The 14,277-nt window shown below is 37.6% G+C and overlaps 2 protein-coding genes across 9 annotated transcripts; both read right to left on the bottom strand.

Annotated features, from left to right (window-relative positions):
• Window positions 1-1,379: 1,379 nt before the first annotated feature.
• On the bottom strand, window positions 1,380-5,903 carry LOC103966463. 7 transcript variants are annotated; one of them, XM_048584029.1, is made up of 12 exons: window positions 5,604-5,903; window positions 4,432-4,849; window positions 4,077-4,168; window positions 3,686-3,844; window positions 3,254-3,497; window positions 2,871-2,989; window positions 2,725-2,797; window positions 2,424-2,647; window positions 2,272-2,328; window positions 1,986-2,157; window positions 1,602-1,723; window positions 1,380-1,478 (listed from the first exon to the last, which is right to left on the bottom strand). In XM_048584029.1, the coding sequence occupies exons 1-11, from the start codon at window positions 5,648-5,650 to the stop codon at window positions 1,694-1,696; spliced, it is 1,635 nt and encodes a 544-aa protein (XP_048439986.1). In that variant the 5' UTR covers window positions 5,651-5,903; the 3' UTR covers window positions 1,380-1,478; window positions 1,602-1,693. The 7 variants fall into 7 exon arrangements, with proteins under 7 accessions (XP_048439986.1, XP_048439985.1, XP_048439987.1 ...); XM_048584028.1 differs by having other exon boundaries at window positions 3,161-3,497; window positions 4,432-4,846; window positions 5,604-5,902; XM_048584030.1 differs by having other exon boundaries at window positions 3,161-3,497; window positions 4,432-4,717; window positions 5,604-5,902.
• Window positions 5,904-6,340: 437 nt separating this feature from the next.
• On the bottom strand, window positions 6,341-9,165 carry LOC103966515 (cytochrome c oxidase assembly protein cox19, mitochondrial). 2 transcript variants are annotated; one of them, XM_009379687.3, is made up of 5 exons: window positions 8,891-9,165; window positions 7,473-7,561; window positions 7,197-7,294; window positions 6,763-6,853; window positions 6,341-6,619 (listed from the first exon to the last, which is right to left on the bottom strand). In XM_009379687.3, exons 1-5 carry the CDS (start codon window positions 8,898-8,900, stop codon window positions 6,575-6,577), a joined length of 333 nt encoding a protein of 110 aa, XP_009377962.2. In that variant the 5' UTR covers window positions 8,901-9,165; the 3' UTR covers window positions 6,341-6,574. The 2 variants fall into 2 exon arrangements, with proteins under 2 accessions (XP_009377962.2, XP_009377968.1); XM_009379693.3 differs by lacking the exon at window positions 6,763-6,853 and having other exon boundaries at window positions 8,891-9,159.
• Window positions 9,166-14,277: the final 5,112 nt, after the last annotated feature.

Genomic DNA, 14,277 nt, shown 5'->3' with positions numbered 1-14,277 from the left:
ACGCATTTCTAGGGACCAAGATCTTTGCCTCCACCTGAGATGAAGTGCTTTGCTTTGACCTCGCCTCCTCACTTTTGTGCCCCGTTCGAATACAAGTTTGTCCATCTAGGAGGTTGGAAAGTCTACCTTTTGTGCACTAGATTCTTGTCCTAAGCCAAGAACGATTTTTTTTCCTGCCTGGTTGGAGATGTGTTTATGTGCCTCACATGGAGTGCTTGTTCTTGTCACGACATTTGACTTTGATCCTCCTAAACCTAAATCGTCATCATCTCGTTCCTTGAAATCAGAAAGGAAAGGCCTAACGGATGAGTTTTCTCTCCGTTTCCTGTCTAACTCACGTCTTTCACTACCCTACCAATATCGACCCTAAAGAAACCTACGACTACAACCCCAAACCCTTACCAATTCCCTATCCCTCTATGAACCATCTCCTCCCTCCCCTTTTCACTCAACTCCTTGGTGCCTTTGCTCTGTAACACATGCCTAAGCTACTAAGCAAATTGTAGTAAAAGGTTCGTTTTGAAACTATGTACTGCAATTCAAATGTTATTTATGTTTGCAAACCATATCGAGGCGTGCAATTATGGGTCAACAGGCACGACTACGTCACAATAATTCGTGATATTTATTCGTTTTTGACTATTCACAAACACTAATTTCATATTATAAACCAGTTTATTCCAACTCAGGTAAAGCGAGCAGCACCACAAAGCAATAACTTACGTTATTCTAGAAGATGGATCTTCAAGGTTGTTCCATGTCCTAATTACTTCCATCTTCTTGGTTCTCTTTAGTTGTTTCACCACATCCAGCCGCTCCGAAGAATATGGAGATGGAATCTACGTGCAGTAAAAATTACGATTATGAATTACAAAATTGATTTTTCTTCAAAAGAAAGATACAAAAATGGCAAAGATAAATTTACGTTACCAGGCCTGGTATGTACTTGTTGATTGCTGCTAGCATGGCAGCATGACCTACAGCTGATACCTTGTCACAGAAAAGGAAGAGAAATAGTTAACTTCTGTATAATTCGCTTATTAACCGCTCGGGATAAAATCTGACTTGTGTACAAATATAATAGAGTACAGTCACAAGCATTTTAACATATCATAGAGAACAGCATGAGCTAGCACGAAATGCAACTGCGGTGAATGCAACCAATAGTTTTAGTCGCAGCTGTTCAATCGATGTCTTTTTCTTTTTGTAAATCTATATAATGCTAAAAGGTAACTAGCTACGTTGTGCAAGTAAATGAAAACACCAGGCAAATCTTAGGAAAGAAAAAAGGTCAAATTAGTGCTTACAGGAAGTAACATGAGAATTGTAATTGGTATAAGTGAAGTAATGTCATTTAGCGTTCTTTTCAACTTTTTTCGTTCCAGCCTTGTAACCTTGTGGCCACGCAATTGTTTGAGGAGTAGCTCTGCGGAAGTCGTTATGTCTATGATAAGCAACTGAGTACCCATCCATATATCCTTACAAAAAATTTAAAAAAAAAAAAAATGTTAGAGTATTAGCATCAAATACAACATGTAATTTAGTTCAACAAGACATAGATATAAACTCATCCTTAAGAAGCAAAGGATTATTAGACTTACGGAGCTTGTAGATACCAACATGTTGCTATACTTCCTAACTAAACTTCGCTGATGATATTTTGATTTCGTGGCACTTCCCTCCTCCATAGAGCTTATAGTTTCCGTCCCGGAGAGGGGGAATCCTTCCATTGAAGGAAATAAATGTTCACAACCATGTAACAAAACTATTAGATAATATGCAGCAGTAGAAACCAAGTAGAGAGTGTAGAGACCATGCAACGCTTTTGCTCAGTTAATTAACTTAATATATTTCTCTGAGACTGATAATGTAGCCTCTGGTAAACAAACTATCTTTATATATGAAGCTCTTTTATTCTTAATTAATTAATTTATTTCATTTGATTATTTTTTTACAGCAGTAGTTGTTTTTTTGAAAGTAAATACCTTTCTCAGGTTAAGCCTGCGTTGAGGATTATAATTTTGACAATCTTCTGACGTTGTCAAGGTACTTGGCTCTTGTTGCGCCTCCATTGTTACAGATAACTTGGATGCAACTATGGATCCAACAAATGATGCGCGACGAGCACCAGGTTCTGTAATCTTTAACAACTCACTGCTTTGAAAAGAAACATAAGAACAAAAAACAAGCACATTTATCTCCTTCCTCCAGTGGTAGTGCTCATTTAGTACTCGAAAATAAAATGTAACAAACCCACCAGAGAAATAATACCATGATTTATCATAAGCAGCCCAGTAGTCTTCCAAACAAACAGTTAGCAAGCTCTGGCTGAGAAATCAATGTTGAAAACCTCATTGGCCACTTTAACAAATAATATAAACTTACAGAAGCAAACCTCAACGAAAAAAATGGGAATGTTTTACCTGTGGAGCAAGAAGTCTAGCAAATGAGTGTCTAAGGACTGTTGAGTTGAACGACTGAAGTGAGCAAACCCGGAGAAAACATCATAGCATACAGTAAAAACAGCAGACAGAGCAATCTCTTTCTCTGCCTGGATGGCATGCAGTTTGCCTTTTCGCCTCTCTTGACTTCTTTTCGGAGGACATGCAGCATAGAAATCAAGCCATCCAATTTCATCAGTCACCACCTATAAAGGTAAACTTTAAAGATTAGTATGATTTGTATTTTTCACCTGCATCAAAATTACTAAGGTTAGAAACGGACCTCCATGAATTGTTGATAAACTGCTATGGAAGAAAGCTCTGGGTGAATGAAAAGGCTACCACACTCCAAGTAGCTGCAGGCAGACAATTCAACCTCTTATGTTTTTGGTACTTTTGAATTAAACATTTAAGCGTGAAGCCGTTTACCTAAGGAAGTCCTTAACTAGCTCATCAAGATCCTTTATACCCATCCTTGACAAGAATAATCTAGTCCTTCTCCCAAGATATGCAAAAAGTCCTAAGGTAGCCAAAGTATCTCCTTGAACCTGTCAGAACTTGATAAATAAGAACAATAATTAAACGCTCAAGACATGAGCTGAAGGATCTATATTTATAAATAAAATAAAATAAAAATAAAAGAAGGGCCAAGTTAGCAATTGATTAATGCATCTGAGACCCCAGAGTCTGAAGATAATATCATGAAATATAAATTTGACCTTGTGATGAAAATTCTGCTTGCCTAGGATCATACTTTCTTTGTTGAATGCCATTGATAGTTTTTTATAAGCCAACCCAATCCAAAATTCTACCTCTTCACTTTTGTTGCTCAGCAGAACCTTTCTACCAAAATGGGACAGGAAATCCAATTCAAATCCTGCCTCGGTAGCTAAGTTATGTAGTCTTTCCACTGACACAAGACTGTGTGAGTGATCCATGAGCTCTACAATTACGTCATCAAGTGAAAATGCAAAATAAGGGCACTTAACACGACCGTAACCCAATTTAGCCACTGCAGCACAGCAGCTTATAGCCACAACCATCCCTGCAACACCACTGAAGATTTCTTTGTTTAGGGCTATATGCTTAATTTCAGATGGACAGGTTAATGTCACTGCATCTGCATAAAATAGTGCACAGGAATCCGTCGTATATTGAAAACATAAATGTACTGATTGTTGTGGCAAATGATAACACAAGGCTTTTCATATATTAGGCTAAGTGCACAAATTATTCGAGCAAACCTTCCTGCATATTCCATAGACCACTTCCTCAACAAGGGAGAGAAAAATCCTGCAATAAGCGGCTGTTCCACCACTCTAAACCATTCTGCTAATTCTGAGTGCCTCATGTTCAGTTGACTCTCAATGTATTCGCCTATTAAATCAATCTTTGGGATCAAGCTGAAACAGATAAAATACCGAATTAAGAAAAGCTTAGACATTCAATATTTGCATCCAAAATGGAAAAGGAATGGTAATGCTCAGCTAAGAAGAGCGTATTAAGCAAAGTTTAAACATTCAGTCTGACACATTTTCTTTAGAAAATGATTACTAAGTCAAACATTTTTCAGTTAAGGAACTAAGACAACCAAATTCAATTTGCCACATTAAGGCTTTAACAGAGAAAACTTACATATCTCTAACTGGAAAAGCGCTGCAATGACGTTCACTGGAAAGCAAGATTTCTACTTGGATTGCTGTTTTCAACAAAGAGTAAACTGCAACCTGCACAGCTATGGTAGTCCATTATAAAATTCATTTGTACTAACGAGTAACGTAACAAGGATTTCTTCTCACTTAAGAAAGTTTACATCTTGCTCAATTCAGTGACCCAAACAAATAAAAGAGATGCAGAAAATGCTGCAAAACCACCTTTCAAATATTGACGCTAATCATGCTAACACAATTCAACAGCCAAAAGAATTTGTTCTATAGGCATTATAAAATGTTTGTAACATGCTTTGAGGAAAGCAAAACATATGTTATACCTGATAAGAAATCCGCTTATGCCATTGATGGACATCCTTCCCAGACCATGCCATTGCAAGCTCTGGACCACTTCCTGGCAATTCAAGTGACTCAACTGCAATGGAGAAGCTCCTAGCTGATTCATGTAAGACCCATTCGAGGCAATTAACCCGATTAAATTCGTTTTCATGATTATGAGTTCTAGCCACTGAGGCACCATTCTCACAAGTTGTTCGACGAGAATAAGCTGTACAAGCTGTAGATGATGAGGTCCAAGATGAAGACCACCTCGACGAATTGTAACACCTAACCAATAAACCAAGCACATGATTTTTAGTCGAAAAGCCATAGATTCCTTGTTCATTTGTGCTGCACCTTGAAGGCTTATGCACATTGGCAATTGTCTTTTGTCGGTTTTCTGATCTTACATATCTTCTTCTGTCCCAAAAAGAGAAGTTGCTATCAGAATTTATGATTGAAGGAGTTTTCACAATAAACTACAAGTTTACTTAGAATGGGGTAAGTTATCAAGCAAGGGATAGAAGGAATGGAAAATGGGATCAACCCGTCCCAAATTGTTGTGATTCTTGATTTTCAGCTATTGGATTACGGATTTTAAGAGAAACCCAACGATTCCATATATTTTAATAAATATAGGCAAAGTTAGAAATTGTAAATACTCCAATACCCATGTTTTAGTAAACGCAGGAAAGTTAAGAATCAAAATGATTCCAATTCTTATTCCATGTAAGTGAACATGACAATCTACCGCTAGATATTTTATGACATTTAGTCTTCTTCTTTGGTTTCTGTTTGTATTGTCTATATACAACCATAAGTTACAGAACTGAATTGAATCAAAGTTATCGACTTAACAGAATTTGGACCAATACTGCATATTAAGCTCTTTTTTTGTTGGACCCAAATGTTAATTTAATTAAAAGCAATTTGAAGTAATTTAAAAAGAAAACCTCAAAAGCCCGTTTGAATACAGAATCTGGATATCAATTCAACCAACAGAAGCAGATTCCTATGAGCCATGAACAATCCACATAACCAAATTTCCAATTAGACCCAGATACCAGAATTTTAAAGGCAATAATAATAATAATAAATTATTAAGAAGGTCTAAAATTTACAGTATCTGTGGGAGGAGGAGAGAGAGAGAGAGAGAGAGAGAGAGAGAGCTTACGAGTGGTTAAAGAGGTGAGGTTTGATGGGAGACAAATGGAGAGCCATGGAAATCCGAGACAGAGAAAAGGGAAGCAAAATGGATCCATGTAAGTCATAAAAAAAAGGAGGCTTTCAGCAGCGTGGCCGTCGAGGTAGAGAGAGAGAGAGAGAGAGAGAGACAGAGAGGAGAGAGAGTGTGTGCAGAAACTCCCAAGAAATATTTTATATTTTCTCTGTCATAGAGTTTTTCTCCCGCCAGCCGTTCTGTTTTCTTTCAGGTTTTGGACTCTTTGTTTCGGCAAGACTGTTGTTCTCAAGAACAAAGAACAAAGAACAAAATGTAATGCTATGTGACTAAATTTGTAAACTAAATAATATATTATTAATACGTATGTTAATTAACGCTTTAACAATAATTCAATCATCAACTTCTATTTTATTTCGTTTACAGAATTAGTATACAAATTTAATCTCTCTAGCACTACCCAAAAACAAATTATATAGTTAAAAGTTAAAACAATTAACACCAAAATTACTGCTAACGATATTTTAAATTAATTACGCACTAAATGAATACATAAAACTCGTTATAAAATATAAGGCCTTGTCCGATTGACTTGAAATGACATTACCGGCTGAAGTTTTTGCCTTTTGACATTTTTCTGGAACCTGATCGCAAGGCTCCCTATCATATCTTATTTGAGTCTTATTTGGGTCCTTCGCCATTTAAAATGTCAAATTTAAATTTGATTAACCTATCAAAAATTAGCTTCATTGCCTTCTCTACAAGTCTACGAAAATAAACCATTAACATCTTTTGAAAAAACCAAAACACTAATGTTCTTGGATCCTTTACAAGTAGTTCTTCCATGATCAAGATTCAATGTTCAGTAAAACTCTCCCAACTACTGTCCTCTTCTAAGTTATCATCCGATCTAGTTAGCAATCCGCTCGGAAACCTTCTCTCCAGAAGCGTCCGAGTTACTTTCCCTAACGAATCCAAGTTCCGACATGTCTTGTTTTGCCATCAAGTTCCTGCCAGATGCATATAAACGGTCTATGAAATCAAAAGTTCATAACAAATCTGTATGTGAAAAAGAAAGAGACAATACAAGGAATGAGGGCTCAAATAGCTATGAATTGACCATTTCCTAATATTTCGGCCAATTTTGAATTACCATTAAATTGTTTTCCTCAGTTTTTGGTTCAAGATCTTCATCATATTTAGATACGCCAAAAAGTTTCATCCACGAAATAGGATAGCTAAATCTGCCAAATTCAAATTATGGCTCCTCAAAATACAAATGATTTCATTTTTACATTCACGAACAAACCTATAACGTAATTTGACACAAACCTAATGCCAGAAGTGCTTTTTGATACAAACCTACCACCAGAAGGTGAGGGAAAGACACGAATGTAGGGAAGTTAGTACTTTATGCTATTTTCGCCCAACATACACCACTGAAACTTCAAAACCTATACTTCAAGCTTTTGAGTGCCATGCAGTTGGTAGTTGTTTTGGTTTTGAATAATATGCAGAAGAATGTCGCAGAACGAATTCCAGATCAAAGCATTACAATTTGTTTTACACAAAACCAAAAAAACTCACTTTTCCATTCGGCATTCCAGGTACTTTTTTGAGAAGAGTCTACATTTTTCTGATTGGTGGCCCGAAGTTTTGAGACAACTGAGGTATTCCTTTTTCTCCTAAAACAAAGCCAAGAAGCTAAGAACTTCAAACAAGACAAAGAAATATAATCAAAACTTTCACATTTATCAACCATACTGAACCCACTCCAACAAAAAACCAGCTTTTGACAAACTTGCTTCTACAGAGAAAACAAATGTGAAAAAGAATGTTCATCAATCGAATAAGCGACATTACCAGGTCACACAAATGCATATGATCCAAAGGAAAGACACCTTTCTCCGGAGGAACTGGGCTCAGTCCCCTATTACCACCAAAGGCACCACCTACAAGAAATGATCACACTTTTAAGCAAAAATGAGATACATGTATATTACTGCAAGAATGGTGATATCTATTTCGTGATTAGGCCTGAGTCCCTGACCAAGATTTTCATCTCTCTTTAATACAAATAACACTGACATCATGCAGGCCAAGGCCAATTCTAACATAGCAGGAGAACTGTCTGCACAAGTGCATCAAGTACAATACTACGATCTTATTCACATGGCGTATACGGTTCATTATAATGCGTTCCGCAAAGCACAACAACTACAAAACAACTAGTGGCAATATTTTGAGTTTTAATGTTTATACTCATCCACCACTAAATTCACTGTACCTCAAGTTCTAGAGGATCCTATAAGTTTATAGTTATACTCAAGTAGAAGGGAACTAATTATTATGATGAGATTGAAGAGAAATCAATCAAGCCCAAAATTCGAAGGCCTACCAGAATATAGAAGCAACAATTAATTCTAGCAAACACATTAGTACATTAGATTACATATAGTGTCATAGGCAGCCAAACCCATCCTCAGAGACTTGGAGTTGGAGCGGCTGGTGACTCTTGAACCTCCTCCCGAACCCCAATTACTTTTCTTTTCCTGGAATTTGTGCAGATACGACAGAGCAAGGGAATGAAACAGTTCTGCTGATCGGAAAATGATATTGAACAGAATTGTTGTAGTTGTAGATAGTGTAGATATTGGTTATATCAGCAAGAGGCTTTTCCTCCTCAACCTCATCTTGCCATTGCATAATTTCTTCTTCTTGGAAGATGACGACGGCGACATGGAATTTCCAAAATTCCAAAGAAGTAACAACATTTGAGTTGGGAAATATGTATTTTTTCAGTTTTGGGCAATAAGAAGCTAATTTTATGTTAGAAGTCCCGATACCAGTTTATGGCGAGAGAAGAGCCTACTTAAAATACAATCACCAAGTATAAATCAAAACCCATCATACCCAAATTTCACAACTTTATAATACCGAAAACTTGAAAAGCCATCGGTTTGAATCTCTAAAATTTGCCAAAACTTTTCCCTGGGAAGAGCTACTTTCACCAGCATCCTTGAACTCAAATAAGCAAGCAAGACATGGCACTAATGTGTTTATTTCCCCAAAGGGCAATCAGAAAACACAAACAATCTCCAAATAAATAATTAAAGAGACCCTTTCTCTGCATTCATACAAGTTTCGACATATTTCTATTGTAAAATCATCAATTCCAGCCAAAATTATGCAATCAAAATCAAATCTTCCACCTGGGTTTTCCATTATCTTTCACTAATCTAAGAATTCCCCAACATATCAATTTTAGAGAGAGAGAGGACCTGCACTCATGGTGAAAGCTGGAGGGTGAAAAATCGAATCTTGGTGGTAGCGTCACGGTGGGATGTTACGCAACCTGAGATCGGTTTTGAATCATACTTCGGACGAACTCAATCAACTACTCTCTCTTTGGTCTCTCTCTCTCTCTCTCTGTGAGATGATAGATGAGTTGGTAATGGGGAGGGGTGCCGAAGAAGAAAAACAGAGAGCAGGGTCGAGAGAGTCTCGTGTGTGTGAGTGCGGTGACGTCCTGGGTGAAACGGTTGAGATTTAATCTCAACCAAATCCAACTAGGAGTGGGCAAATGAGTAGAGAAACCGCGGGTCGGGGTGAGTAGACAAGGTTTGGGTAGGGTATGGGGGAGGTCCAAATTTTTTAGAGGTCAAATGTGGCAGGATGGGGCAGGGCGTTGATATTTTAGGGGTGGGCCGGGTCCAATTGTTTTTAGAGGTTAACGGCTTATAGTTATTAAATACTAATATATGCCCATACACAAAGTGTGTGAATTTTTTTTTTTTTTATTTTTAGAGAAAATTATAGTAGCAATGGTCTGTTAACTTTAATCTAATTAGAGCAATACTCCATCAACTAAAAATTCATGACCATTGGTCCTTAACTCATCAAAATGTACAGTTATTATCCTTTTCGTTAATTTCATCAGAATTCCGTCAAAATGACTCATGTTGGAATGATCATTGCTACAATTGAGTTAAAATTGAGGGACCAAGGTTGAGGGACCATTTCTCTAATTGGGTTAAAGTTGAGAGACCATTGCTACATTTTTTTTTTTCATTTGGTTTTCTATATTTACCCCTTGATTTAGCCCCACGTGTGTGGCATATAACTCATTTTCACGGAAGTTTTAACGAAGTTGACGAAAAGACCATAACAACATGTTTTAATAAGTTAAGGGACCAATGATCATGGATTTTTAGTTGAGTGATCATTCCTTCAATTGAGTTAAAGTTGAACTACCATTACTACAATTTCCTCTTGTTTTTAAAATTGAGATTAAGGAGAAAGTGACAGAGGTTTATTTTTTATTTTCTCACCTATAGGTGATGCTTAAACAAAAAAAAAGTAAAATTTTGTTTTGTTTACGTTACTGCCCTTATCTTTTTTTGTTGTGATAGAAGACTAAATAGTATTTTCAACCTCTTTTGGTCGACAAAAAGGGTTCTATTAATATGTAGTTTAGATATATATGCTCACCTAAGGGCATCTCTAATGGTTGTCCTTAAAGCTTATAAATAAGGAATAAGGCTCTCCAATACACCAAAAATTGAGTCCCAAAAGCATCTCCACTCCCACCACCCTGTTTAAGGACTTATTTAGAAACTTAAAAGAATATTATCTCCAATGAGAAAGTCCTTATAGTATGTATCCTAAATTTGAAGTTTATATAATAAAAATTTCAAATCATTTTTGGACCATTGATTTGTAATAGAAAAAAAAAAAAAAAGGCATGTGTGTGCGGGACCCACATTGCAGCTACGTCAGCAGTTGTATGATGATGACTAATGGAGTAATCGTGTGTGTGGAGGAAATAGCTCAACAGCTACATGTAAGCTTTCATGTGGGTTTCCTCATTTCCCACTCAAAATCTCAATAGGCTCCGCCATTGGTTGTCCTTATACAAGCCTTAATCGTGGTGAAATATTTGAGGTCTCTGGGCAGTCCTTATACAATAGGAACTAAAGCTCCACCTAATCGGAAGTCACCAAGTCTTTAAATTTAAGGAAATACGATGGTCGAACTATTTTAAAGGCACCATTGAAAATGCTCTAAAGTATAGGGACTCACCAAATCCATAAGGCAAGTCCTCACATGTAGGGACAATATAGGGACCAAAGTGGTGGAGCCTAGTGGACATTTTGAATGAAAAAACTTGGCCCACCCATGTGCATCTATTCCTTGCTGCATCATGCATGGGTCCTACTATTTTTTTTTTTTTTCTGTTTATTGAGAAATCAACAGTCCTAATAGCTTTTTGATTTTTTTAGTTTTTTACTGTTTAGATCAACAGAGAACAGGGTTGAGAAAGAGTTGTGTGTGAGTGCAGTGAGGTCTTGGGTGAGAGAGAGTTTAAACGGTGGGTATTTACAAACAGTTAAGATTAAATATCAACTAAATCCAACAATGTATAGTTAAGTATAGTTATTAAATATATGCTCACCTAAGAGCATGTCTAATGTTAGTCCTTAAAGCCTTCCTCACCACCATAAGGACTTAAGAATATTTCCCATCCTAGTCCTTAAAGCTTATAAATGAGGGATAAGGCTCTCCAATGAGCATCTCCACTCCCACCACCACATTTGAAAACTTATTTAGAGACTTAAAAGAATTTTTGTGTCCTTAAAAAAAATTATCTCCAATGAGAAAGCCCTATAGTATTTACTCTAAATTTCAAGTTTATATAATAAAAAACCCCAGATCAAATTTGAACCATTGATTAGCAAAAAAAAAAAAAAAAAAAAGCAAGTCCCCACATATAGGGACAGGACAGGGACCAAAATGGTGGAGCCTAGTGGACATTTTTTGTGAAAAACTTGGCCCACCCATGTGCAGTTATTCCTTGATGGACATGAGGAGATACTAAGATTTAATTTCAATTGAGTATGATGCGAGGAGATACTAAGACTAACACTTAATTAGTGGAAATTAAGTACTCGAAAAATCTCTCATGGATTACTATAGAGGAATATCTTGAGCACTAAATATACTTAAGATACTATTAATTATGTTTATAGTATAACGATGCTTGTGGTAAATATTATACGTGCTAATATCATATTTTGGAGATATATATCTTAGATAGATATGCAAGTTCATTTTGGATTGGATCATGAGTTGATAGCCTTTGGAAAAGATATTTATTGAGGCTTAACAACCTTTTTGTTACATCCCATTTTATATAGATGAGACTCTATATTTGGTTTGAGATATCCCACTATTGTGGAAGAGACTATTTGGTTCATCGTATGTGATATCATAGCTATGAGAACTTAAGCCAAATGACTTATGCATATATATATTTGATATAATTATTTTGAGGTCAGGATTGGATCTAGCATATCTTCTGACAAATCCACTAAGCTAAATGCTAGTGATGATTATTACATTGAGGGGGATGTGATTTATTCTTATAACATTGACCAAGAGTGATGGTAACCCAACCAATGTGAATAGAGATCCCAAGGAGTAGGTTCATATGGGTAAAAACAAGTCACTTGTTGATCGGGCGTGTACTATCAAATTTATAATATTGAAAGTTATCCCTATGGTGTAGATAATGCAACTACTGCAGTGTCTAAGGTTAAACTTATGTTCTTAACCTTGGATTTCTCCAATTTCGTAGGTTGCATAGCAGGTATCACAACACTTTAGGACTTGGTGTAGGTTGTTTCACGCTTGGCAGAGGTGAAGCTTATCGACTACGTAGCATGTTGGCAATGGATAAAGCTTCGTATATGCACACTAGCTTGTTTAACCTTTCATAAGAATGTGTGGTTGTACAAGTCTAGCACGGCTTTACTGCACGAAAGGCAAGTCGTAGGCAGTCTTCCGAAAACTGTAGGCTACCTTATTGCACTCGGTAGCAGATTTAGGGTTCCAGGGCAACCATCTGTACGGAGTATTGCATAATGTGTCCCCCCCTCATCTCTGGGGCCTGGCTTTTCATGGATTAGGCCAAGAGAACCAAAATCCTTCAGCTAGCTAAGCTTTGAAAAAGGCCATTATGGCTACTTCTAGGGATCCCGGCGTAAGCCATCGTGCACCTAGTTATACCAGGGTAACCCGGCTCATCCACGTTTAGATATTCGGAGTGTAAGTTTATCCTCCCACCTTGGAGAGCAAACCCATGTGGGTGTCAGAGAATTGGTTTACCCTCTCTCATTGGAGAGCAATTACTTTATCTTCTCGCACTAGAGAGCAAACTCATGTGGGTGTTGAGGAATTGGTTTACCCTCTCGCACTAGAGATCATGGTTGGTCCCTTGGGGGGCGCAATTCCTGCGATGAGTCCCTACGAAGGGCGTGGTTTTCTTTGAAGTGCATGAGTGATCAGTTGTTGTAAGCATGTAGCTGAGCCAAGTTGTAAATTAGTTCTGAATTCCTTATTGAAAAATGAGTAAAACGAACAAGAACTTAGCTATATGGTAGGAACTGCATAACAATTAGATAGTCATTGGCTTGTAAAATGGTGCAGTCGAGCTGCTTGAGTCATCGGGCTTTGATGTAGTGGGAGGTCACGTGTGGTACTTGCTCATATTGTAGGCGTTCCACTGTTTTTCGATCTCTTTGTCGTTCATGGTAGCAGAGGTGTAGCTACTCTTGCCGCCTACTTTGTTAATCATGTACATACCTTTCCATATGGGATCCATTTTTTTCAAGCCTTCTCCGCGGGCAGTGATTTCTTAAGACTAGATCTCTAGGCTGGAACTGCCGAATCTTGGCCCTTTTGTTGTAGCTAAACAGGAGCTGCTGCTGGTAGGTTGTGATGCGGGTGATGGTCTGCTCGTGCTACTTATCTGTCAGATCTAAGTTTATGGTCATCTTCTTATTGTTTTGCTCAATGTTTGGCAGTAGAGTGCTGACACCTAGCTTGATGACATTAGGATGAATGATTACTTCTGAGCCAAATGCCAAAGAGAAAAGAGTTTCACCATTTGCTCGTCTTTTGGTGGTGAGACATGCCTATAGATATCTGAGGAGTTCGTCTGGCCATTTTCCCTTCTTGTTGGTGAAGGATTTCTTGAGGCAGTCGAGGATCGTCTTGTTAGATGCTTCGGCCTACCTATTACCTTGAAGATACCTCGACTGCTGCTTGATGTCATATTATTGAAATAACTTTGCCAAATCTTTGCCCACAAATTGCGGGCTGTTGTCGGTGACGGTGGATTAAGGGATGCTAAATCGGCAAATGATATTCCTCCATATGAAGTGCTATATTCCATCTGAGTCGTGGTTATCATAGGCTCTGCTTCAACTCATTTGGTGAAGTAATCAGTTGCCATGATCATCATGCCTCTGCCTCCAGCAGCGGTCGACATTGGCTCTACCAGGTTGATTACCCACTGCATAAATCGCCAATGACTCATTTGTGGATGTAGCTCATTGGCAAGCAGTGTTGGTACCGGTTTGTAACATTAGCAGTGGTCATACTTTTACATTAACTCCTTAGCGTCCTAATGCATGGTAGGCCAGTAGTAGCCTTCGTCAAGAGCCCTCTGCACTAAGGATCCAGTGTAAGATCTTCGAACGAGAATGCCGTTCCATATGTAGTAGCATGCTGCCTTTATTTGGAGATTTCTAGGCTCAAATCTTTCCATAAGGAGTCTGCTATTGACCAGGTAATCTATAATGGAATCTTGCCAGTTTGGAGTTGT

This window comes from the organism of the source record quoted next, unplaced genomic scaffold (assembly GCF_019419815.1).
Source record: "Pyrus x bretschneideri cultivar Hongxiangsu unplaced genomic scaffold, Pyrus_bretschneideri_v1 Contig20, whole genome shotgun sequence".
In the NCBI taxonomy this organism is placed as follows: Eukaryota; Viridiplantae; Streptophyta; class Magnoliopsida; order Rosales; family Rosaceae; genus Pyrus; species Pyrus x bretschneideri.
The sequence above is the reverse complement of the archived record's forward strand: the minus strand, read 5'-3'. Positions and strand labels throughout refer to the sequence as shown.